Genomic DNA, 26,950 nt, shown 5'->3' with positions numbered 1-26,950 from the left:
TTTTCATATCGCCACCATGTGGAGCCTTAAATGCACCGCCTCTCAATATGCTAAGCATTGTGAAATGTTACCCTAGACCTAATTTTACTTTATCAATATGTGTGCAAGTCTAAACACTAATTACATTTATTATGATAAGAATTGCATTCATGACCATGTCTTTCATTATGCTGATACTATGCCAACATCGAGTGCCATCTGGATAGATATAGACAGAATTGAGTATGATTTTGACTATGTGCTTATTCAGACCGCTGATGATAGCATATGTCCTACTTTTTCTTTTTGTTTCTCTTATTTTTATTATTGTATTTGTTGCTTTTTATGTTTATCGTCCTTTTTCTTTTACATTTTTTTGTAGAGTCTTATAACTTACAATGTTTAGGTTTTTTTCCAGCAAGTTAATTTTATATTCTGACAATCTTGACTTTTTTCTGTTTTTCACTCAGGTCCTAGAATAAATCCCAAATCTATGGGTCCATCCATTCCTTTCCCTCTTGCACAACCAACCACAGACAACATCCTTGCCATCTGTCACTACAGTAATCTTCGTCCTCGGTATACTGAAGACATGCTACCAAGAGGCTTTGGTTACCTGCACCGCCAGGCCAGTGCGATTAATCAGTTGGAGTCCTGGTTTACTGTGTGCTGCAGCAATGGCACTCAAGATGAAGAAATGACTCAATGCTGTGCCCAGCAGGCGGTGAGAACACAGGCTGACTGCTTACACATTATCCTGTTCAATTCACACTGCTCCATAATTACCCAATTTAGTCACCTGATGTGCAGAAGACTGAGTTAGGCCTCAAATGAGTAATTAAGACAGCTTGATTTATTAACTTTCCATATTCAAGCCATAATTTACTAAATGTTTGCAGGTTTTCGTTCACATTCACATCATCAACATGAACAGAAACACATTTATATGTAATCTTTTATTAATCCATTATTTTGACTAGTTTCCCAATGCATCCCAGTGACTTTTGTCTGTGTTACACTGGATTTTTAAATATAAACCATTCAAGCCCCAAATTCATAAACTTTAATCCCAGATAGCAGAACATTTATTATGATTTGTTATATGTTTCTGTTATTTAACTTGAGTAGACAAACCACTGAATTGTACCTTATTTATTAAATGTGCAAGATGGTAATGATACATGTTTCATTCAGCACTATTTAAATTCTTTATAAATAAATGTTATGCATTTCTGTGCATAGTATACAGATAGACAGAAGCACACAGAAAGACAAAACAAGGTACATCCAATGTTTCTGTTATTTTCTTGTAGTGTCTTGTTTTCCAATTAGTTTTTGTTTTGCAGTGGGAGAAGTCACTCGCTAACTTCTGTAACGAGGAATTTAGCATTAAGACCCGTCACTATCACTGCTGTAAACAGAATGGGCAAGAGAGATGGGACTGCTTTAAGGAGGAGGCTCCAGACCCATTATACCAGCCCACTGTCCTTGGCGATGAGGTGCCAATCACACTTCCCTTCACAATCCAAGATTTTGACTTTAACCCAAGTATCTGCAAGATGACAAGGTATAATTTTACAGATTTATACTGAAACCATCCTCTTAAGAGTTAGGTTAAAACTATCTGGTGAGTTTTGACGATAAAGAATTATGATTTTGATGCCAGAAGTGGGGAGGTAGCTTAGTGTTTAAGCCTTTGGACTTTGGATCAGAAGGTCACATGTTTACATCCCACCACAACCAAGCTGCCACTGCTGGGCCCATTAACAAGGCCCTAAAACCCTCCCCTGATCAGTTGTAAGTCGCTTTGAATAGGTAAATGTACTGTAATGTCGCTATTCTGAAGCAAATACAGTCTCAGCACAGACTAATCTGGTTAACACACTGGGACTGCACAAGTCTTAATTCTCAGACAATTACATACCATACATATATATATATATATATATATATATATATATATATATATATATATATATATATACACACACACACACACACAAATAATTAAAAAAATAATTAACTTTTTTGCTGCTCATTAATACTTTTCTCTCCTTTTTCTTTTTACTGTTTAATATTGTTTCATGTTTAATATATAATATTTGCTGTTTGCTTGTCCACTTAAGAATTCCATTGTAAAACCTGTCAATGACATCTGTACATATGATATAAAACTTGAAACTAGTTATAAGATAGTATGTAGCTTTGAGTTTTTTACCTTTCTGCCTGAAACCTTCTTGAGAAACTATTAGCAACATGCTATCATACTGTCTTTTCCTTTCTTCACCATTATTGAGCTCACCTGACTGTGATCATGGCTGCCTAGAAGGAATCTCCAGCTGGCCAGGGAGCACTTTTTAATACTTAGCATATACTTATGCCCTTGTCTGTAAACTGTTTACATTATGCTGCCTTGTCTGTTTTCTATAATTTAAGACTTTATTCATTTATTTACCCTGCGTCAGCTCACCATAGCACCAAAGATTGCATCAGTTTAGGGTACCTTACATGTATTAGTACATTAAACATTCCCAAGATATGTGTATTGGTTTGATCTTGGTATTGAATCAAACAATACAAGCCTGCAATTAGGTTATATAAATCATCGAAAAGTATTCAAAGCTATGCAGTAAACAGTATTTCCGAATATCATCACCTCTTTTACAATGTAGCACGTAAATACAACAGACTGTAGAGGATGTTGTGATGTTCTTATTTTATTCTTGCTTTCTCATAAGATAAAAGAAATATTGGAAGATTATTCAATCTTCAAATAGAAATGATGTGTGTACTCAAGCATTTCACAATGTAACATTGACCAGATGAATCTAACAGACTCCCTGTGATCAATCAGTATGAAGTAATTCCGATTGTAATTTCCTTTTAAATCCATAGTAACTGTTTTACTACCATAAACCTGAATCCGGCATCAGCCACAAAATGAAAGATGCCTTTTTAACTATTTAATTATTTCTTTCAATTATGTGTTGTGATAAATCTACCTACCTGATGTATTTGCTTATATAATTGTTGTCTCTATATCAGTGTTTCAGAGCCCATTTCCCACACAAAGCCAGTGAATAAACCCCCAACTCCCCAAATCAGTTTACAAGGTAGGCACATTAAATTTTGTTTAAGCATTTTTACATTTGTCAACCGCTTTAAGGCAACCATATTAGTCAGTCGCATTACTTGATTTAAACAAGTTTGGCTTAAATGATGATGAACATAGTGATTCCACCCTGTTGGGTGGAAAATCCTCTCTATTTTAGTTTCTGGTTTTATGTTGATGTTTAAAAAGACAAAACATAGACAACCTTGAATATTGCATTATAGCAGTTGCACTCATTCCCTCTTGTGAATGTTTTTTCCATAATTTATATCTTCTTTTGTGCCCTTGTCTTCATTTATTTCAGTTCTTCCTGCATTTAAACCTTTCTCCACAAGGCCATCCATTTCTTTCCCACTTGCCTTTCCAAATATCTCCAACATCTTTGACATCTGTCAATACAGAAGCCAGCGCCCCCAGCATTCTAAGGAAACACTACCCAGCAGGGGTTTTGACTACCTGCATCGTCAAGCCAATGCTGTAAATCAGCTGGAGTCATGGTACACTGTGTGTTGTGCTAATGGACCCCAAGTGGATGAGCAGACCCTGTGCTGTGCTCAGCAGGCTGTGAGAACACCTTCTGATTGACTTATAATATCTGCTATTCCTAAAACCACTTATGTTATAAATATGGTTATGCAGATTTAAATTAAACTTTATACCATATATTTGAACTGCACAGCAAATTGGTGTACTAGTGTTGGTTTGGTGTTGATAGTGTAGAATTAGGTGAATAAATGTAATACATATTGATGTGAGAGAGGCTTCTACATGATACAATACAATTTGTATTCATAAGAAAATTACTAAATTCTCAACAAAACTACTGAATCTGCTCAAAAGAAAAAAAAAGATCTTTGATCATAATTTACACATTTTTTAACACTATTTGTACACACTCAATGTTTGTCCTGTTTTGATATTTATAGATGTAGCAGATTATAATCAAGTTCATTAAATCTCTGGCTCATTACAAGTCATTACATCCCTAATAAATACCAGAGTTAAACAATATTTTTCCCAATATTACATTTTTTGCAAGGTAATAATATTCACTAACGAATTGTTTACTAGGAGTCAAGAATGTAGCAATGTGTATAAATGTAGCAATGTAGCATAAATACAATTATAACATTCAGTGGATTTTTAAAGGTAATATTATTATACACTTCAGTCATATCATCATATTTAATTGATATGCTCTTAATTGTTGCACTAAAATAAATATAAAGAAGAAAAAATCTTTTTGCCAGCCTAACCCCAAACAAGCTTACTGATAACATTAAAAAAAAAACATCTGTTTTGTAACAGTGCTATATGAGTGGTTTAAACATGTTTGGCTGATAAACATAGTGATGATGCATTAAGGCCTTTTGGGTGGAAAAATCCTCTATTTTTGTTTCTGGTTTTGCTTTGGTGTTTAAAAAGACAAAACATAGACAGCCTTGAGTGTTGCAATGTAACAGTAATACTCTTGTATTATATTTTACCATGTCCTTCTTTATTGTTGCTTCCAATCTTTATCTTCCTCCTGTTCTTTAATTTCACCTAGAGCCTAGTGTTCAAACTAGTGTTTTTGTTTTGCAGTGGGAGAAATCGCTCTCTGATTTCTGTGAAGAGGAATTCGGGATTAAAACCAGTCACTATCACTGTTGCAGAATGGATGGGACACAAAGATGGGACTGTTTTAAGAAAGAGGCTTTATATACGTCATACCAGCCAGTCAAGAGTTCAGGTCAAAAGATAGTGACCATGTACCCCGTCACACCTCAGGGCTTTGTCTTCAACCCTAGTAGCTGCCAGAATACCAGGTATATTTCACAAGACCACCTCACCAAACATTGACGATTATCCTTTAAATATGAGGATCAAGAATGCATGATAGAAATAGTACATATTTATATTCATTGGTGAAATGGTATGCTGTGAAGTATTGACTCTCGTTTCTCCTTATGACAGCATTTCAGAGAAGCCGGTTACAATGCTCCCCATCAGTTTTCCTCCTGGTCGCCCAAATTCTGGCAACTTTGGACCAATTTGTGTCTTTCGCAAGTATCGGCCCCACTACAGTACTGACTGTTTGCCTAATACAGGATATGAAAGGTTTTCCTATCGTTTAAAGACTATCAATGGCCTTGAAAAAAGCTTTCGGCAGTGCTGTAAAGAGAAAAAGGATGGACAACGCTGCGCTGAGGAAAAGGCATGTATTTATATTTGAGTGTTTACAGATTGACTCAGATGAAAAATTTATAAACAGGTCCATTGTAATATTAGCACTTATGTCATTATTGCATGAGAGGGGTGTTATTCTTCTGAATAGCTGTCTAAATACACCCTCAAATTAACTCAACTTTAAATCATATTCAGTACCTGTTTTTTCTGCAAATTTCAGTGGAAGAAGATGGTGGATAGGTTCTGTCTCTATGAAAAGAAGTTTCAAGAAAATCAGTTTGAATGCTGTAAAAAGCAGAAAGGACAAGAGCAATATGACTGTTTCAGTGCTACTGCTCCAAATCCAGACTACATGATCTTGAATGAACCGATACAAATTGGTCCCTTTCTCTCAGAGTTTTGTGATGTGAACACAGATATTCAAAAAATGTAAGATTTTTTTTGTTTTGTTTTTATCATAGTCTTTAGCTTCAACACTGTGCATTGTGTCTTTGACTGTTTAGGAAAAAAAATCTGAACATATTGAATCTTAAAATTTGCAACTGTCATTCCATCAGGAACCTTTTTCCTGTTGATGAATTAAATAAAAAGTGCTGCAGCCTTGATTTGACTGAAAAGACGACTGAATGTCTACAGAGGCAGGTTTGTAAGCAGTTTATTGCTTTTAAACTTGTTTATTATCATGGTGTTGAATAGAAGTGAACGGAAGCACGGGTTACATGCAAGCTTCTGATTTATGCGCACAGTATTTTCCACATAGCGTTTTCCACGCACTACTTATTGACCTTCCTTGGCTTGTATTGTTTCAGCTGGACGACATTTTGGATGCTGCATGTAGAACAGACGACCCGTCATTAACAAAAGTAAGGCAAAACTGTTGTAAGAAGACTGGCCAGAGACGCTCCAAATGCCTCACCAATATGATCTTGCAAAAAATCTCTAAAGCAAAAAATATGCACAGCAATCGCAGGATATGCCCAGCCTATACATAAAGCCGTGTTCTGTATGATTTAAACGTGTCGTTTTTGTGGGTTACCTTTCGAGTTAAGCAACAGTATTAATCAATACTATTTAACCTGTTTATTAGTTTTTTTTTTCTCCTGATCTTTTATTGGGTAATTTCATTCTTATACAGTACATAGTTGTAGCTGCATGGACAAATTTACTTTTACTTACAAACCAAAAATACAAAAACAAATAAAAATATATTACTTTACATACTTTGTATTTTGTGTTTTTTTTTTCTTTTTTCTATGACAATTTATATACATAAATATATAGTAACCATATCATTTCAATATTAATAAAACACACTGTGGGGTTTTAAATGTTTTTTTTTTTTTTTTTTTTTTTAAGTAATTAATACTACACAAGGGCAAAGAGTTATGCGCTAAAATCGACTCCAGGTTTTTCATAGAGGAGAAATGAATAATCTGACACTTTCGTTTTTATTTAACATACTTTCATTATTGATAGTTAAATGAAGGGAAATCTTAATACTACAGCATAGACAGACATCCTATACAATGCATGCTTTCAATTTTGTGCCAGAGTGGAAAGGAATCACCTCAGTATACTATTATAATCAGAAGTCCACAAATTCCTCGGCGAAGAGTGTGGTTGAAAAGAAATTCAGTTTATATGGAAAAAGTAATGACTCAAAAATTACTATTTTAATGCAAAGCAGTTGTTAGCAATTACAGCTTCAAGTACTGTAAGAAAGAATTGACAAAAGTCAACATCTAACCCATAACTTATTACTGCACTAATGTTTTTGCTTTATTTCATGACTTTGCATTAATGGCTTCTCATGTAGAATATATGAATACTCTATTGACCAACCACAATGTGATACCTTAGTCACCTATCATACCATCAGTGTAACAAGGCTGGAGAAAGCATGTAGGCAGTCTGGTTTTTAGATGGTCATAGATTGTTATAAGCATTTTGCCACAGATTAAGACACTGAAAATATGGTCTATCGCAGATAAGAAAAAAAGAAAGCACAATTATAGAATCTGAGCAGAGAGAATGTCTTTTAAATGCAGTCATTGGTTATGTCAATAACCCACACACATGTAACAAAACAGAATGCATTAGTGTTCTTTGTTCATAATGTATGTGACCAAACCGGCTTCTCTATGTTTAGATCTCTCTACAAGATTTAGTTTGGGTTTCACCAAACTTTAAAGCAACAGTCAGGGATTTCAGAAAAGTGCTGATATTAATCATTACACATATAGTTTTTTTTATAGGGAGAATAATGTTAAAAATTATTAATAGCAAATCATATGTGATATTAATTGTTAGAATTCTTCACTGTATTTTAAAAAAAATCTGACATTTTAATTCCATCTCTCTTTCATGCATAAAAGGTGTATTTTTGTGAATTGCTAAATGATTTTATTTTGTTATTAAAATTACCAGACTATTGAGGTCACACATGGGAATCAACCAAATTAGTATTTGAATACTTCTGAATGAAGAATTCATATAAAAATATATAAAAGCATAAATGTTACTGGACGGTACGATCGTATCCCCACTTCACAGCTCTGGGGGTCACAGTTTGATTATGAGCTTGGGTTGTATGTACAGACTTCAGTATGTAATTGAGGGTTCTCAGTTTGCTTGCACCACCCAAAAAGTATTGCAATGCAGCATATATGCTATACCCACAGCAAATAAAAGTTTTAAAGGTTGAAACAAGTGTTCCTTAAAGAAGTACAAGTGATGTATTTCAGTATATTAGTTTGTAAAATAATTAATTCTTAATTCTTTCTAGGGGTGTGTGTGTGTAGATAGTTTGCTCGGTGTCTCGACGTCACTCGTGTTACGCGGTTCAAACAGGGTTAGTTTTGGGGTGTGGCCTAAATATGTGACTCCGCCCACCTACGTCACCAACAGGGAGCGCGAGCAAGATTCTCGAGCGGAACTGGAAGGCTGTTGCTCGAGTCATAGGAAAATGGCGACCGCCGGTATTGCAGACCCGGGCTTCACTGCCCCCCCAGGTAACCAAATAATAATCAAAACTCTGCTTATAACTGTCGAAATTGCCTTCGCGTCTATAAGAAATTCTTAAAGTGACACTATTTTGCTATTCGAAAAAATATTTTAGGATTTATTTCTATACAACACGAACCCGTCTAGGATAAGAGCTGAACGCTTCGAGTTGTTTGTGTCTGAAGTGCTGAGTGATGAAACGCTCACCCCGAGCGAACTCAGCTCTGCTATGGAGCTCTTTTCACCACACCTCAGCGACTACACAAATGCTAAACCACAGTATGTTAGGACTGTTAGGGATATCAAGTTATTAATAGGCTATTGAAAGAAAATGTTACCATGGGGAGGGGGAGACCATGTGTTTATGAGACTGAGCTAGCTGATAACTTGTGGAATAGCAAACCCAGGAGTGGCACGCTAGCCTAGACGATTTTACTGTTTATAACCTAGAAAACCGTTAAATAAATAAAGGCAGGACAAGTGCGCCTTTGTTTTTATTTAATTCTCGCATCCAACCTAGATATAGTCTGAGAAATCACATCACATTTCCCAGGGACTCGACTGCTCGCTAGCGAGCTAACTGGTGCTTGAAAAACCTGTTCGCTAAATAACGTGATCATACATTATTTTCGCTTATACTATTATTCAAGACATGTTAAATATTTGTCCAAAGCCTGTATATAGGCTGTTTAAAGATTTGGCTGGTTTAATGGGTTATACCCAGCTCTATTGTGTCTCCATTGTAGCTAGCTTTGTTGTGGCTATGTTTGTTTGGCCTGTATAGTAGGAGCTTTCCATTATGTCCCAGTCAGTGTTCGGTATCTCATCTCAGCCCACGATCAATAATAAATCAATAAATGTGCTACTTGGATCGTTTTTTTTTTTTTGCCTTATCTCTCAGCATTGGAAAAATATCCCTATATTCTTGCACGTGTTTGCTTGCATAACTTCAGTTCATAATGTATAAATATATACATAAATATGTACATATATACATATATAAATATTAGCTTAGTATAAGTTTTGTTGTGCTGTAGGAACTTTCATTTTCAGTAGGAGTACTAGAAGTATTGCTCTGTTTTCAAATCAAATAATGTTTAGAAGTAACTAATTAGACTTATACCACAAATACTGGATCAAGTCTTGTGATCTTTGTTGAACCAAAAGGATTGTCCAGTAGCTACATTTCTGGAGCTTAACCAACAAATCTCTACAAAATTTGTACCACCCAAACATGTCAAATGTGATTTTGTCCACCATCAGCAGACCTTTTGTAAAGCAGATTCCAAAAAGACAATGACTATTATAAATGAATGTGTTTTTTTAGTGTTACTTTTTTTTTTACACATTGTTGATGCATCCTAGTCTGTATCAATCTTATCTGACTAGTAAACATCTTCATCTTGCAGTTTTCACTTCAAACTATGTAGGCTTTTATTGTCATTCCATCCATTTCAGTACAGAAACAGCGTTCCATACGATCAAGGTGCTACGTAAAACAGCATAAATTCCACAAAAACCATGGAACTACACCAACCTAACAGGGGCATGACATAAAGTGCACATGTGCAACATACCAGTACAGATTTATGTTGAAATCAGTTGTCTTTTAAAATAATAAATACTGAACATCAAATATTTTGTGTAAACAATTTTTTTCTAAAACTCGTAAGATGTTCTTAAAGGTCACTTGCAAGGCTTTTCAGTCGTATGTGGTAGGAAGTAGAGCAGGAAGTTCTTGGGTGGTTGGTAATGCTGTTTGAAAAATCAAAAATGTCCTGGAACACTGGCTTTTCATCATGCATTAGATGTAGTTTATCCTATCCATTTTTAAAGAGGTGTCTTACCCCTACAGACTTGAGGACTCCCTTCTGGAGGATGCTGGCCTCTCAGAGAAGTACCGTACATGCATGGTTGTGCTGTGGCAACGTTTGTGTTTGTGTGTGATATAAGTAGAGCTGTTGCTATCGACTATTTTAGTAATTGAGTATTCTATTGACTATTTCAACGATTAAACAAGTAATCTGATATGGGTGCCTTTTGTTTACTGAAGAGCAATACTAAAAATACAATAGAAAATAAGACGCGTTGCCTAAAATGAACAAGTAATTTGTTTCGTTTTTGAGAAAAAACAACATTTGCTGAACATTGCTGAAATTGCATACAAGAATGTCTGTGAAAACTTAACCCGTTTAATTGCCATATTACATCAAAATACAAGTATATACATTCAAAACAAATAAAAAAATTATTTCAGAAAAGGGTGGGTAAACGCACTGTATGGTGTTTTCTTTGTTTTAGTTTAAAGTGATCCCAAACTTTAGAAACTTTCTGTTGGCCTAAATCCTATGGAAACTCGTTTCCGCCACATCGAAAAAGTTTGCCTAATTCTGACGTTTTTCTCTCTTGCAATTCTGACTTTTTTTCTTGCAATTCTGTAAACATCCGACATTTCTGGTGCATCCACCGGTAACTGTGTTGTGGGCCTGAAGTTTGAAGCTGTTGGTGTATAAGTAACGAGGCTCCCCTGCTTCATCTGTCTTGTTTCGTCTCCTCCAAAGCTGATTTTTAGACACAGTTCTCTCCAGAGATCGGAGGCTCAATTTGATACCATGCGATTCTATTGATTGTAGCCGATATAATTTTTAATGTGTGAATCTTTCTGGCACTGGCATAGGGGGTGATGCTGCCCGATGGGCTAAAAAAAACCCTCAGAATTGCGAGAGAAAAAGTCAGCTTTCCGATAGAAAAAATTAAGTCAATTATGTCAATAAGGCAGTATTAGGCGAACTTCCCCCTCTCTATTTTCTCTCTTTTTTTCTATTTTTCATTCACAGTGTTCCAGAGTGTAGCGGGTGGTGTGTCAGTAATGATGGTCCGTGGGAAACGCAGTGCTCCGTGATTAGTTAAATGGATTATACATAGAATTTTTGTAATTGAATTACGAGAAATTGTAACAACCGCAGATATAAGTAAAAAAAAAAAAGAGCCACATATTGATTGTGATGAATTTGGTATGAGGACATAATGGCTTTCTATACCAAGATTTTTGTTAATATTAGTTTTCACAAAAGTTTCTCTTATTACAAAAGGATAATGAGTGTTTTTGTATGGTTCCTGTAGTTAACCACACAATTAATTAAGCCAAATATATTAACCACAAACATTACATTTGAGCTTATTTGAGTAGTCAATAAGTTACAGTAAGCGAGTGTTAATCGAGACCGATTAGATGCTGTTTTGATGTAGAGTGTAATTAGTCAATTAGGCCACCATGTGGTGTTTTGGGCACGTGTGTGTGTGTGTGTGTGCGTGCGTGTGTGCGTGCGTGCGTGCGTGCGTGCGTGCGTGCGCGCGCACAAGGTGTAATTACAGATAAATAGCACTAAATGGGTATTTCTTGATGTGCAGTTTAGCTTACAGACTGTTGTACACTAAAAAGAATCATGTCAGCTTTCTTTGATCACACACCTGTAATAATTCAGTTTGTCATAGAAAAAATTGACAAAGATGCTGATCTAAAATTTACTTAACATTTTTTTATGTTCTGGCCACGTTTTTATTGTCAATTGACCTGCTTTAATTTTGAGGGAAATACTATTTATAACCCACACAGAATTCTGCTTTTTCACATCATTGCACATTGGGTGCAGAACAGGTTGAGTTGGATGACATTATAATTAAACAAATATGTTTCTTAAAGATGACTATATAGGAGATATTACATCTTATTGTCTGGCTATAATAAAGTTCTCAGTCCCCTTTTTAATAACTAGCAGGCGCATCCAGTCTGATTAACTTGGGGCCGGCATTACTAGAGGTTTTTGTTGCAGTAAATCAGCAGTTACAACTGTGATCTGCCTGTATCTTAGTCTTTAGTTGGACATCAGGTGTGGCTCCTTCTTAGCTGGAATGAAAACCTGCAGGAATGAAAACCGGACCTTGTTTGTGTAAGATTAGACACCGATAATGTATCCGCTTAAAAGACTTGAATTTTCCTTGTGGTTGAAAACTGAGAATTTTCTAGCATGATACTGCATTGAGCAAGTGAGCCTACTCACTAGAGCTGCAACTAACGATTCTCTTGATAACCAATTAATCTGATAATTATTATTATTGTTATTATTTTGAATAATTGGATACAAAATTCTGATGTTTTGCTTATCATAACTGTAATTTAGGGTATAAAAGTGTACTTTAAAAAAATGCAAAAGCCACATAATGAGATTAATTCTTTAATTTTATCCATCTTATAGTGTTGGCTTGTTGAGGAGTGCATGGGAGATTTCTTCTTGAATAAATTCACTCATGCTGGGAGAATAGTATGCAAGGCGAGGCAATTTTTGTAAATCAACGTTTGTCTTGTTTTTAATGATAATTGCAGATTGCAAAGTCAGACTGCAGAAAGTATGCCAGGAAGCATGATGAATGCATCCTAAAAACCCTTTCTCAAAAGCTTTTTCTTCACAAATCCTGTGCATTTATTAATTTTTTTTACTACATTATAGGGTCCAGTCGGAAAACAGCTTCACCAGAGGTGAGTGTTTGTTATTTATGTCTAAGCTGTAAAATATTTCCATATTTTAAAACATGCTGACATTGACAGTTGTTCAAGAATATTTCGGGTTTACTGGTAGATGATATTAGATGTTTTTGGCGGTAGCCATCACTGACCTATATATACGTTTTTGAAAATCAGTAATGCAATTTTCTTTCTACAAATAGAGAGGCTAACAGTAGGATGTGTGGATTATGACCATAAAAATATGGAAACATTAATTAGGGAGGATCAACATTAAGGAAATTCCAGGCAATGAATTTGTCTGCCTTTCTAGACTGGACATATGGGTTTTATGTTTTTCGTTTATTCTTTTTGTCTCCCTCTCTCTTTGTTTAAATCCTACTCTGCAGGGTCCAGGGTCATCTCAGAGTATGAAGAAGATTATTGGCCATCGAGGGATAGACCCCACTGGAGAGACCACTTACAAAAAGGTCAGTTGAAGTTAGAAGGACCAAACCACGAGGAGTGAGGTTTGGAACAGAGTATTTAAGATAAAAATAGCTGTTCATTAAATTGATGTCACCACACTACCTCGCAAGTCATGCATCACTTTAGCCCCCAGCCTGGTGGGATGAGGTTTAGTCTTTCAAACCAGATTTCTAGCTGTTGCTAAAATGAGTCTGGGACTTAATGTAGGCAAGATCTGTTTACTTGCACAGAAGGATACCATGCAGGCTGTTTAGACTTATTTTCTAATGTTAAAATTTTTTCCACTAGACGACCTCTTCTGCCCTGAAAGGTGCCATTCAGCTTGGTATTACCCACACTGTTGGAAGCCTGAGCCAGAAAGCTGAGAGAGATGTTCTTATGCAGGACTTCTATGTGGTAGAAAGCATCTTTTTCCCTAGGTTTGAGCTTTCTCCACTATATTGATTTTTGTCAGTTATTGTGTATTACCTGCATAATATCATATACAATAATTTTTTAACATTGGCCATTAATACTGATGGACATATTTGCAATTTTGTAGTAAAACTGTATGAAACAACCAAGAATGTGTTTGATATTTTAGTTTTTTTCTAAAGTAGCCAACCTTTGCTTTGCAAACTCTTACCATTCTCCCAGGCAGCCTCACATGCTTTAAATGCTTGTTGGCTGCTTTTCTTTCACCCAACTCATCCCAAACCATCTCAGCTGTATTTACAATGGGTGATTGTGGAGGCCATGTTATCTGATGCAGCACTACATCACATTTGGAATACAAATGATGGTCCTACCTAGTGTAAAACAGATTGGATGTCCTGTTGCTGTAAAATGTTGTGGTAGCCATGCTGGTTAAGTGGTCTATCAATTTTGACTAAATCATCAACAGTGTCACCAGCAAAGCACCCACATACCATCACACATCCTCCTCCTCCTCCATGCTTCCTAACAAAGACACAGTGATTAGTACCAAAAACAGCAAATTTGCACTCAACAGACCAAAGGACAGTTTTCCTCATGAGAGGACCATCATTATAGTTTCATTATAGTGTTTGATGGTTTCCAGGCTGATACATATCAAGTTCTTGAGATGTTTTGGATTGACTGAACTTGGTTAAATAAAGAAAAGACATTCCATCATTACTTTAAGAAATTGAGTGTTTCTTGCCTTATAAGGATTTGTATAGTAGTTATAGTAGCCCACATGGGGCTATTGACTCCGTACCCAACAATTCATCTGCAGAAGACAACTGATGGTATAAAGAACATTAGAGAAGGCAAGAAATGTCACAAATTAACTCTTAACTAGACACACCTGCGAACTCAAAAGCATTCCAGGTGACTACCTCATGAATCTGATGAGAGAATGCCATTAAATCAAACTGTCATCAATGCTAAATGTTGCTACTTTGGAGTATCTAAAATATAAAACATTCTGGTTTGTTTACCTTTTTTGTTTGTTTATTACATAATTCAACTTCTTTAATAGCTTGTGCATGTTTGTGGGTTTCCAGTACTTATATATCCTGCCTAAAACCTTTGAACAGTACTGTTTCTACATGCACACGTGTGACTGTTAAATAGATTTTTGGAAAATTCTTTGCTTCAAAAGAAAATTCAGCTTTTAAAAGACTGTAACCTTCATATGCTCTTTTCTGTTATTACATTTTGCCAATTACAGGATAGGCATGGCACGTTTTGTTTGTTGTTGTAAAGCCATCTGTCATTTCTTTCTCTCTTAGCGAGGGCAGCAATCTAACGCCTGCACATCACCATGGTGACTTCCGGTTTAAGACTTACGCACCGATTGCCTTTCGTTACTTCAGAGAACTCTTTGGCATCCGACCTGATGACTACCTGGTCAGCTCAAACCCCTACACATTTGCCCACACAACCATTCCAATATCATACATAATTGTTGGCCAGTTGAATTTGTGCTTGCTCATTGGTTGTATATGTTCTAATTTGTCTTTGCAGTACTCTCTGTGTAATGATCCTCTAATAGAACTGTCGAATCCTGGTGCGAGTGGCTCGATCTTCTACGTCTCCAGCGATGATGAATTTATTATTAAAACAGTCCAACACAAAGAAGCTGAGTTCTTACAAAAACTACTGCCAGGTTATTTCATGGTGTGTAATTTTATTCAAATTCTCCAGTGTAACTTTTTCATTTAGTATGTATTGTTGATGTCTGAAGAAAAGTGTGTGACTGGTGAGAGAATGCTGGACTGTGCTTAAATATTAGAGTATGGTCTCCAAAGGCGTTTTATGTGCCCTTTTTCTTCTTAGAACCTAAACCAAAACAAACGGACACTGCTGCCCAAGTTTTATGGACTATACTGTGTGCAGTCCGGGGGGAAGAACATACGCATTGTGGTGATGAACAACCTTCTGCCTTGTTCTGTACCAATGCACTTCAAATTTGACTTAAAAGGCTCCACTTACAAACGCCGTGCTTCTCCCAAAGAGCGGGAGAAAAATGTTCCCACCTACAAAGACCTTGACTTCATCCAGGACATGCCTGAAGGAATTCAACTTGAGCCAGACAACTACAATGCTCTCAGTAAGACCATCCAGCGAGACTGCCTGGTGAGTGCGTGTTGACTTGTGTGGTAGCTTGTTCACTGTAATTGCCAAGTGTACTCTGGACTATGTTTGTTTGTTTATTTATTTATTTGCACAGACTAAAAGTTGCATTCATTGTCTAGTATTTGTGTCTGTGAATAGTCCCTGCAGTTTGTGATCATGTTTTAACATTGTTATTTACAATAGTAGTGCTGGTGTTGATGACTTGGGGATTTGTGTTTTAGCTGTTGCAGAGCTTTAAGATTATGGACTACAGTTTGCTGGTTGGAATCCACAATGTGGACCAGGCAAACCGTGAGCGTCTTGGTGTAGGGGAAAGCTGCAGGCCGGTGGAGGGGACAGTCACACCTGACCAGAAGAGGCCTCAAGCCCAGAAAGCTTTGTACAGTACAGCTATGGAGTCCATCCAGGGAGAGGCACGTGGGAAGGGCACAGTGGACAGCGAGGACCAGTTAGTCATTCGCTTCTTTACTTTAGCCATGTTTGTGTGAGTCAGTATGCTGCAATGAGATTTCACGTGTTTATTTGTACAGATGAGACAATAATTTTCCTCTTTATTGAGTCTTTTTATAATTTTAAATTTGTATTCATAATTACATTTATAGGATTTGGCAGACATTCTTATCCAGAATAGCTTGCAATTGTCTAATTTATTCAACTGAGCAGTTGTGGGTTAAGGGCCTGGGACCCAAAACATGGTACAGGGCAGTACTTTGGAGCTTCCCTTTGAATGGTGGGCCAGTTAATACATTTATTATTAGTCCCTGCACAAATAAGGCTCTTTCTTCTCTATTTACCTGTTCAGGTGGGGTGGTATCCCAGCTCGGAACAGTAAAGGAGACAGACTACTGGTTTACATGGGCATCATTGACATTCTGCAGTCATACAGGTAACTACACATTTATGCTCACTGTAGTTGTGTACAGGGGTATCCCAGCTTGGCAATGCAGTAAAATAATTTTTAAATGTTAATATACTAATGATGGTCCTATTCACCTATTAGTGGAGTCAGCAAAGAAGTTGCAAATTGGAAATATTGTTGTTTTGATGTAACAAGAGAAACTTTTAGTTTAAAATATTTAAATATGAAACATGAAGCTTTTGCATTTTTATGGCAAATGTTTATATGATATGATTTTGCTATGTACTTTTAATTGTGTTCTTGTAGATTCATCAAGAAGATCGAGCATTCCTGGAAAGCACTTGTTCATGATGGGGTAAAATATTTCAGCAATTGGATTCGAAATTTTAACACCGTGCTGTTTAAAATGCCTCAGTCTTATGACTATTCTATAGTAACTTTTTTTTTTCCCCCAGGACACTGTGTCTGTTCACCGACCAAGTTTCTATGCAGAGCGATTCCAGCGCTTTATGTGCAACACAGTATTTAGGAAAACATGTAGGTCTCAAAATTATCTGAATTTACAGAAGCTTATATATCTTGTAAAGTTCACTCTCTTTCAGTGCTTATGCGTTGGTCCTTCTCTCTCTCTGTTCACAGTGAAGTCATCACCATCAAAAAAGAGTCGTGGAGGTTGTCCGAGTGTTGCTAGGAGGCTGCCCATGGGCACTGCTTTCCCCAGTGCCCAGTCCAGCAGCCACATGTTTCTTGATTCTCGACTCATGTATCATTCACACTTTACCAACACTGACACAGATGCTGAAATTGGTGAGAAAGGGAAGAAATTATGTAACTAAAGAAGTCTAGTTCTGTCAATGTTTTTCAAGCATTGGTTACACTGAGTCACCCAAATTATTCTTGTGGTATCCATTTATTTTCAGGTATGCAGTCTGACAGACCTGACCTTCTCCCGAGCATGCCTTCTGGAACCTCTACTGAATTTGCAGAACCTGATATGCCTAATCCCTCAGTGCCCCCAATCAGGTATCAACAAATGAATAATAAATAATTATCTTAAAACATTTTTTTTCATGTCTCATTTAAACCTCTCAATTTTAACCTTTCCAAATTTTGCTTTGTTGTATGTTATGCTGCGTGGTGTAGGTCAGTAGGGGTAGAAGTGCACAAATCTGAAAGCACAGAACCTGATAACACTTTTCTCAGGTAACGCTGATATTCATGCTTTAACAACATGATCCTTTGCTTCACTTCATGATCAATGAGAGGCTCATTACTCCCCCTACCTTCTCTTCTTAGTTTGGAAGCTGAAGTTGCTGATGAGCAGGGTAATGAAGATTCCATTTCTCTCAAAGACATCATCCCAGAGACCAACATTTGTTTTGTAAGTCTAGCCACTGACCATTTTTATCATCATTACATAAAAAAATAAAGCTTTTAAATATTCTGATATGCAAGGTGAGACTAAATGTTTGTGATACAGAACAGGAAAATGATTTGTGTGCATAATGCAAAATATATTTATTTTAGCAATTTAGTTTCTATGTTTATATGTTTGATTATTGGTTTACGGAAGGGGTTGGAGTAGGGGGGAAAATAAAGCTCTTTGCAACTCTGGTTGATTTGATTACTATAGTAGCCGATTTGAAACACATTAAATAATTAAATCAAATTAGGGCAAGTACATGCATTTCTGCTGTTGACGCAGTATTGACAAGCCTCTCCCAGTTGATGTACACGTGCATGGTTAAGAGTCTGTTGTGAGAAAAATAAATGCCACTTTTTCTTTATTTCAGTAAGACCATCTGAAAACATGATTCAAAGGCCGAAGGAGATCGCAAAATGCATATGAAGTATATCCTCACATTAACTGAATAAGAAGCGGTCTCTCCCTGTGGGAAGGAGTGGAAGGAAATTCCTAGCCTTTGGTGTGTCACCCCAGTGGGTATGGGCAGGAGAGCATGAGCAATTAGACTCTCTTCTCTTTCTCCAACCCAGGGTATGCTGCTATAACTCCACCTGCTGACTACATGATTCCTTCCCTGTGCTTCAGAGTCATCTCCGGGCTCACACTGCACATTTGTTCTTTTTTATTCAAACACTCAGTTTTGTTGCTCGTACATACATTTACTGAGAAAGAAGACTGGTGAAGTTATTTATTCTATATATATTTTGTCCTCAACCTTGCTCTATTTTTGCAGCAGTTATTATAAGACTTTGTGAACAAATTATATTGTATTTCATACTGGGTGTTAACACACTTTTTGTGTCAGACAGTATTAGTTCAATATTCTGATGACTTATTTTAAAATGATCTTCAGATCTGCAGAAACACATCATTTAAAAACATGCTGGAGCAAACCAAGCTGCATGTCATTGTTCACCAATTAGTTACTCTTGGCCTGTTGTGAATGGAGTGATCTCCAAGCCGTTGTAAGCTTAATCTTTGACTTCAAAAATCAATCCAAAAGGGGTTTTGTTTGTTTGTTTATTTTTTTTTGTTTTTTTTTCCAAACACCTAAAATGAAGAAGCAAGTATTGTGCTTGTCTGTTTTGGAAGTCTCTTAATCTGTTTCCTTTATATTTCTGTGCCAATCCCATTTTCTGTTAACTTTTTGTTCTACGTTTTGGCTTCTATTTTCTTGTTTTCATTTAAAGTTTTTGTAACCTTTTTTTTTTTTTGGTCAATCTTGAGTGTTTCCACCCTTTTAAATGGACCAATCAACCATGTAGATTCATAAGTGTATATGAGGCTTGCTTATTTTTATGCTAGTGGCCTTTAATCCATTATGTACTGTATTTCTGTATATATTTGTGTAAATAATCACTTTTGTGTGTTTGCATAACTAATATAAAGACTAATATGCTTTTATGAAGCAGTATGTATTCTGAACTAACAAATTAACATGTTTAAGTTCTTGGCATGCCTTGTGTCTGCTTCACTAACTGCACTCTTATAAGAGCCTGCTAATTTCTGCTGGATACAGAAATTACCTACATTCGGTACATTACTGATGCAAGTGGTCATTTCATTGTGCCTAATCTTATTTTTGCCACATTTATTTACCTCATTTAAAAGTTTCAGCTTTGCATTTATTGTGCTTTGCGCTCTTCTCCCTGCATTATATTATAACAAGCCTTTTCTGGAAACACTTATTTAACATATCTATGTTGTCCAGTTATATACATTTTTGTAAGGTGAGCGCTATTTTGCACAAAAGGTGTGAAGTTGCTTTTTTGTGTTGTGTGTTTTTTTTTTTAATCTTATTTATTTTTATTTTTTTCCCTTTGGTTTTGGGTAGCAACTCAAACTTGGTGTATATGTTAAAAAATGTAATGTTCTGTTCAAACTAAAGGCAGTGTCCATTCACCATGAACACATTTTAGCATGTGCTTTTTCATAGCAGATATTTTGAACGAGTGCAGTGTGGGACCAAATGTTTTGAAAGATTTCTGTGCAGAGTTGAGCTGCTTCGCAAGATGCTACGTGGCTGAAGGCACATGAGTTTTGTTTGAATGTGCACTAACAGGGTTAGACTCGTTAGATTTTTACTTATGGATAATAGCGTTGAACTGATTTGGTCACATAGACATTAGTCTTTTCTAGACTAATTGTTGTGCTCTTAAAGATCAATAAGGGGGAAATTTACAGCGACCAACCTGCTGCTTCATCCAATTCTTTCAAATACACTAAGTTGGTAAAGGCGCAATTTGTGTCGCATGACACTACTGCTGTTTCTGCCGTTTGTCTCACAGATAACTCATCTCCTGCATTGTTTCATCCTTGATTTTCATGCCTATTAAACTCCCATCCGCATAAAAAAAAAGTGCATTCTACATGTAGATAAGCCAAGCTTGTTCTTCAATAGTAAGTACAATAGTCACTTTTTAAGGCAGTCTTGTTTCATGGACATCTTTTTAAAATGAATTTTAACAAATTTTGTAAGCAGGTTTTATCTTAAATTTAATAGGAATATTATTTTACAGCAGTAATGTACAACTCATGGTGAATAGCATTCGTTTCATTACAGTTCTTTTGGGCCTCTGAAAGGATTCTAACTGAATCCAGTAATCCTGTACTTTGTGTTTTTAAAAATACTGAGTGAGCTGCACTAAACTGTGCATTAAATGGAAAAAATAATCTTTGTTATTGCCAAATAAGGTTTTGATGATACAAATGCTATTTGTATCCAGGGGGATACAACCGGAAATCAAGATTTAAACAGAATTAGCAAAAGTGGATACAGTTGGCTTCTTTGTTCATGATGCCCCTGACATTTTCTTCTAAAATAGCTGTGGTTTAATTTGTCTCTGGTTCTTGGGTTGTTGTTTGTTTGTTTGTTTGTTTTTTTTCAACCCCATTCTGAAATTTTATTGAGAATACCCAGTATTCTGATTCTGGTAAAGTAACATGACTTTTAAAAGGACAACATTCTGTGACAAAACAAGATGTACTAAAGTGGTCAAAGCACTTTATTGCTGTCATGATTTTATATCTTTAACTGCATTGTATTTTCATCAGTGTGCAGTGGAATGCCTTACTTCTATTTCAACCAATGAGTCCGCTTCAATTTTGTTAGTATTTTTGTGATATTGATTTGCTTACATTTCTTTAGACCTGAACTCCAGTGCCCTGATTAAGGCAGGATTACCTCGTCATATGACGGGTGCCTGTAGACTTCCGTGTGTCTGTTTAAATTTGTGTTGCTCTTGGGTCTTTTTTGCAGTATTTGAATTTTACTGACAGAGACTTGTGGTGAAACTGATTAATGCACAACAGACACATTAGTCTTGCACAATTCACACAGGATACTATGCTGGCAATGAAGACACTACCATATGAACTATTGCAATATTACATTTCTGCCAGCTTATCTTTGGGTAATTATTTATTAGGAAAACGTTTTTGTATCTTGTATGATTGTATGAAACCTAATATTCTGTGTACCATAGAGAAACGTTTGAATGCTGTAAAGCACAAAAAAAAAAAAAAAAGAAAGAAAGAGAAAAAAAAAAGTTTTTTTTAACGAATTGCATTTCTGGCCAAGGTTTAAGTCTCCCATTGTACACTGTATTTGTTGTGTTTAAGGTGTTCTGTATTGCAATTTTTTTGTAAAAAAAAAACATGAATGTCTGGTGGTTTCACGAGGAGAAGGATTGCATATATTTTTACTCAGATTGTGTATATGTATTGTATATAAGCTGCACGAAAACACCCCCACCCATTCCCTTATGTTAATCACCTGCCTATCCTGCCAATTGAATGTGGTGGTGGGTTTTTTGTTTTGTTTTCATATTGTCATTAAAATTTTCAAATAGGCTAATAAATTTGTAAACTTTTTGGTGGCTTAGTTTCTTCATTTTCATATACAAATGTCAATAAAATACATTAGGTAATTCTTTTAATTATACTGTAACACTTTTAATGTTGTAGTATAATGCAGGAGTGTACATAAGTGACAAGGAGATCGACCTGGTCAGCAACAACAATATTCTTCACAATGATTTGTATTACTTGACACCAAATAATTCAAAACAGAATTATTTCTTTTGGCAGGTTTTGTCTTGTTCAGTTGGCTTCTGTAATGTAAGTGTTCGCAGCCCACAGTTCTGGTCTACAAATTTTTTCGGACAAGCAGTGTTCTTATAACAGTACTACATTTCACTGTATCACTGCTTTTGTTCACAACAACAAAATTACTATTTTGGTAAGTTCTTTACACTGACATTGTTACTATTCATACTTCTTCTTCTTCTTCTTCTTTTTCTTTCGGCTGCTCCCATTAGGGGTCGCCACAGCGGATCATCCGTCTCCATACCACCCTGTCCTCTATATCTGCCTCTTTTACACCAACTACCTGCATGTCTTCCCTCACCACATCCATGAACCTCCTCCTTGGCCTTCCTCTTTTCCTCCTACCTGGTGGCTCCATCTTCAGCATTTTTCTACCAATATAATTCATGTCCCTTCTCTGCACATGTCCAAACCATCTCAATCTCGCCTCCCTCACCTTGTCACCACAACATCCTACATGTGCTGTCCCTCTAATAAACTCATTTCTAATCTTGTCCATCCTCGTCACTCCCAACGAAAACCTCAACATCTTCAGCTCTGCTACCTCCAGCTCCACCTCCTGTCTTTTACTCAATGCCACTGTCTCTAATCCATACAACATCGCAGGTCTCACCACAGTCCTATAAACTTTCCCTTTCATTCTTGCAGATACTCTTCTATCACAAATCACTCCTGTCACTCTTCTCCACCCACTCCACCCTGCCTGCACTCTTTTCTTTACTTCCCTAACACACTCTCCATTACTTTGCACTGTTGACCCCAGGTACCTGAACTCCTCCACCTTCTTCACCTCTTCACCCTGCAACCGCATCACTCCACTGCCCTCCCTCTCATTCACACACATGTACTCTGTCTTACTCCTACTGACTTTCATTCCCCTTCTCTCAAGCGCATATCTCCACCTCTCCAGGCTCTTCTCAACCTGCTCTCTACTCTCACCACAAATCACAATATCATCTGCAAACATCATAGTCCAGGGAGACTCCTGTCTGACCTCGTCCGTCAACCTGTCCATCACCACTGCAAACAGGAAAGGGCTCAGGGCCGATCCTTGATGTAGTCCAACCTTCACCCTGAACCAGTCTGTCGTACCTACTGCACACTTTACTGCCGTCACACTGTCCTCATACATGTCCTGCACCACCCTCAAATACTTCTCTGACACACCTGACTTCCTCATACAATACCACAACTCCTCTCTCGGCACCCTGTCGTACGCTTTCTCTAAATCCACAAATACACAATGCAGCTCCTTCTGTCCTTCTCTATACTTCTCCATCAACATCCTCAAAGCAAATAAGGCATCTGTGGTGCTCTTCCTCGGCATGAAACCATACTGTTGCTCACAGATGGTCACCTCTTCTCTCAGCCTGGCTTCCACTACTCTTTCCCATAACTTCATGGTGTGACTGATCAACTTAATTCCCCTGTAGTTACTGCAGGTTTGCACATCTCCCTTATGCTTAAAGATCGGTACCAGCACACTCCTTCTCCATTCCTCAGGCATCCTCTCCCCTTCCAGAATCCTGTTAAACAATCTGGTTAAAAACTCCACTGCCATCTCTCCTAAACATCTCCACGCTTCTACCGGTATGTCATCTGGTCCAACCGACTTTCCATTCTTCATCCTCTTAATCGCTGCTCTCACTTCCTCCTTACTAATCCTATCTACATCCTGCTTCACCAACTCCACATCCTCCAACCTTCTCTCTCTCTGATTTTCCTCATTCATCAGCTGCTCAAAATACTCCCTCCATCTTCTCAACACACTCTCCTCACTAGTCAACACATTTCCCTCTCCATCCTTTATTGCTCTAACTTGCAGTACATCCTTCCCAGCTCGGTCCCTCTGCTTGGCCAATCGGTATAAATCCTTTTCTCCTTCCTTAGTGTCCAACCTCTTATACAGTTCCTCATATGCCTTTTCCTTGGCTTTCGCCACATCCCTTTTAACCTGCTGCCGCATCTCCTTGTACTCCTGCCTACTTTTCTCATCACTCTGTCGATCCCACTTCTGTTTTGCCAATCTCTTTCCCCTAATGCTCTCCTGCACTTCCTCATTCCACCACCACGTCTCCTTGTCTTGCTTTCTATTTCCAGATGTCACACCAAGTACTTTTCTAGCTGCCTCCCTCATCACTCCTGCGGTAGTTGCCCAATCATCCGGCACCTCTTCACCACCACCAAGCCCCTGTCTGACCTCTTCCCTGAACCTCACACTACACTCTTCCTCCTTCAGTTTCCACCATCTTATTCTTCTTTCAAACCTTACTTTCCTCCTCTTCTTCTTCGCCTCCAAAACCATCCTACAGACCACCATTCGATGCTGTCTAGCTACACTGTCCCCCGCCAACACCTTACAGTCTCCAATCTCCTTCAGGTTGCATCTCCTACACAGAAGATAATCCACCTGTGTGCACCTTCCTCCACTCTTATATGTCACCCTATGATCCTCCTTCTTCTTAAAATACGTGTTCACCACTGCCATTTCCATCCTTTTAGCAAAATCTACCACCATCTGCCCTTTCACATTCCTCTCCTTAAAACCATACCTACCCATCACCTCCTCATCACCTCTGTTCCCTTCACCTACATGCCCATTAAAGTCTGCCCCAATCACCAATCGTTCTTTCCTAGGTACACCATCTACCACTTCATCTAATTCACTCCAGAATCTTTCCTTCTCCTCCATCTCACAGCCAACTTGTGGAGCATAGGCACTGATGACATTTATCATCATCCCTTCAACTTCCACCTTCACGATCATCACCCTATCAGAAACTCTCTTCACCTCCACTACACTCTTACTGTACTCTTCCTTCAGAATCACCCCTACACCATTTCTCTTCCCATCCACACCATGATAAAACAGTTTAAACCCACCTCCAATGTTCCTGGCCTTACTCCCTTTCCACTTGGTCTCCTGAACACACAACACATCTACCTTTCTCCTCTCCATCATATCAGCTATCTCTCTCCCTTTACCCGTCATAGTACCAACATTTAAAGTACCAACCCGAACCTCTACTCTCCTACACTGCTCCTTTTCCTGCCGTCTCTGTAGACGCCTTCCTCCTCTCCTTCTCCTCCTTCGGCCAACAGTAGCCCAATTTCCACCGGTACCCTGTCGGCTAACGATACCTGTGGCGGTCGTTGTTAACCCGGGCCTCGACCGATCCGGTATGAAATTCTCATTTGTGATCCGCATATTTGATTTGGCACATGTTTTACGCTGGATGCCCTTCCTAACGCAACCCTCCCCATTTACCCGGGCTTGGGACCGGCACTAAGAGTACACTGGCTTGTGCCCCCCTAATGGCTGGGTTTGTTACTATTCATACTATGGACTGTTATTCTGTCTATTTTTGGGAAGTAGTGTTGACTGCGCAAAAACGAACAAAATAATCGACCACACCGTTTCTGAAATGTCAGTTACTACAGTCGTTCATCAAACTATTCCATGAAAGCAATATCAGGATAGATTAGCACAACTGCACCTATGTCCAAGATCTAACAAAAGTGAGTACATGCCTCACATTTCATCATCCATTTTTGTTTATGTTCTTAAGGGACAATACTATAGAAATGAAACTTGGATATTAGTGTGCAGCTTGTATAGCAATACAAATTAAGTGTCATCTAAAAATAACTCGTACAGCCATTATTGTCTAAATAACTGACAACAAATGTGAGTACACCCTAAGTGAACATGTCAAAACTGTCTAAAGTGTCAATATTTTGTGTGAGCACCATTAATATCCAGCACTGCCTTAATCCTCATGTACCAGAGCTGCACAGGCTCTTCCACTCCTCCACAATGACATCACGGAGCTGCTGGATGTAAGGCACATAGCGCCTCTCCACCTTGCGCTTGAGGATGCCCCACAGGTGCCTAATAAGGTTTAGGTCTGGAGACATACTTGGCCACTCCATCACCTTCAGCTTCCTCAGCCTCATTTTGATATGGGTTTTGGGTCATTTTCATGCTTCAGTGTCACCGTACATGTTGGAATCCATGTTTAATTCAATGAACCACAGTTCTTCAGTATCACCAGCACTCATGCAGCCCCAGACTACGATGCTACCACCACCACCATGCTTGACTGTAGGCAAGACATTATCTTCTTGGTACGCCTCACCAAGGCATCACCTCACATGCTGGACACCATCTGAGCCAAACAAGTTTATCTTAGTTTCATCAGACCACAGGACATGGTTCCAGAAATTTAAAGAGATTTGAGAGCATTGGCATTTTACTCAGGAATGACTTGGATTCCTAGTCACATCCATCATAGGGCACATGACACATACACATACACCAAAATGCATCCAAAGCCTCTATCAGCAAACCATTGCAAATCATTTCACATATTGTCAGAATTGCTTACGCCTTGCTCTCTGTATGTATACAGTAGCTGTGTGCAGGTTAGCTTGAAGACTCATCATTTCGGGGGTGCTTTTAAATTGGAGTGATTTGTCGAGTGGAGTAGGACTAAACCCCCGCAGGATGAGCACAGGACTCTGTATTCTCCATTGAAGCCCCTGACTTGCATAATGTAATCAAACTATGAAATGATGCCAGAAGCTGAAGCAGCTGAGTGGAACTTGTTCCATTTGTTTTTTTAAAGAATGGGTTGAGTGAGTGTGTCGGTCAGGTGCAGTGTGGGATATGGATAGAAGAGC

At 37.7% G+C, this 26,950-nt stretch overlaps 2 protein-coding genes across 3 annotated transcripts in view; both read left to right on the top strand.

The window, feature by feature from the left end:
- Window positions 1-6,476, top strand: part of ecm1b (extracellular matrix protein 1b) — a 9,830-nt gene extending 3,354 nt beyond the window's left edge. The window contains exons 4-12 of the mRNA XM_083546786.1: window positions 450-703; window positions 1,326-1,546; window positions 3,025-3,092; window positions 3,396-3,655; window positions 4,676-4,899; window positions 5,048-5,288; window positions 5,481-5,689; window positions 5,818-5,902; window positions 6,070-6,476. Coding sequence (XP_083402912.1) covers window positions 450-703; window positions 1,326-1,546; window positions 3,025-3,092; window positions 3,396-3,655; window positions 4,676-4,899; window positions 5,048-5,288; window positions 5,481-5,689; window positions 5,818-5,902; window positions 6,070-6,252 — 1,745 coding nt within the window. The 3' untranslated portion in view covers window positions 6,253-6,476. The remainder of the gene's footprint in view (window positions 1-449; window positions 704-1,325; window positions 1,547-3,024; window positions 3,093-3,395; window positions 3,656-4,675; window positions 4,900-5,047; window positions 5,289-5,480; window positions 5,690-5,817; window positions 5,903-6,069) is intronic.
- Window positions 6,477-8,145: 1,669 nt separating this feature from the next.
- pip5k1ab (phosphatidylinositol-4-phosphate 5-kinase, type I, alpha, b) lies at window positions 8,146-22,032 on the top strand. 2 transcript variants are annotated; one of them, XM_083558567.1, is made up of 17 exons: window positions 8,194-8,271; window positions 10,119-10,160; window positions 12,772-12,800; window positions 13,175-13,255; window positions 13,542-13,672; window positions 14,990-15,107; window positions 15,225-15,377; window positions 15,537-15,836; window positions 16,058-16,284; window positions 16,639-16,722; window positions 17,002-17,050; window positions 17,151-17,232; window positions 17,335-17,502; window positions 17,616-17,718; window positions 17,839-17,898; window positions 17,992-18,076; window positions 18,489-22,032. In XM_083558567.1, the coding sequence occupies exons 1-17, from the start codon at window positions 8,226-8,228 to the stop codon at window positions 18,489-18,491; spliced, it is 1,761 nt and encodes a 586-aa protein (XP_083414693.1). In that variant the 5' UTR covers window positions 8,194-8,225; the 3' UTR covers window positions 18,492-22,032. The 2 variants fall into 2 exon arrangements, with proteins under 2 accessions (XP_083414694.1, XP_083414693.1); XM_083558568.1 differs by lacking the exon at window positions 10,119-10,160 and having other exon boundaries at window positions 8,146-8,271.
- The last annotated feature ends 4,918 nt before the right edge of the window (window positions 22,033-26,950 follow it).

The sequence above is a fragment of the Silurus aristotelis genome, assembly GCF_946808225.1.
Source record: "Silurus aristotelis genome assembly, chromosome: 1".
Taxonomy (NCBI): domain Eukaryota; kingdom Metazoa; phylum Chordata; class Actinopteri; order Siluriformes; family Siluridae; genus Silurus; species Silurus aristotelis.
This window is presented reverse-complemented; position numbering and strand designations above follow the sequence as displayed.

Excerpts from the sequence above, each read along its gene's own strand:
- pip5k1ab (XM_083558567.1), top strand. The coding sequence starts at position 8,226 with ATGGCGACCGCCGGTATTGCAGACCCGGGCTTCACTGCCCCCCCAG. Across the intron at positions 8,272-10,118 it reads GGGCTTCACTGCCCCCCCAG|ACTTGAGGACTCCCTTCTGG; the intron begins GTAACCAAATAA and ends TTACCCCTACAG. Across the intron at positions 17,899-17,991 it reads CCTGATAACACTTTTCTCAG|TTTGGAAGCTGAAGTTGCTG; the intron begins GTAACGCTGATA and ends TTCTCTTCTTAG.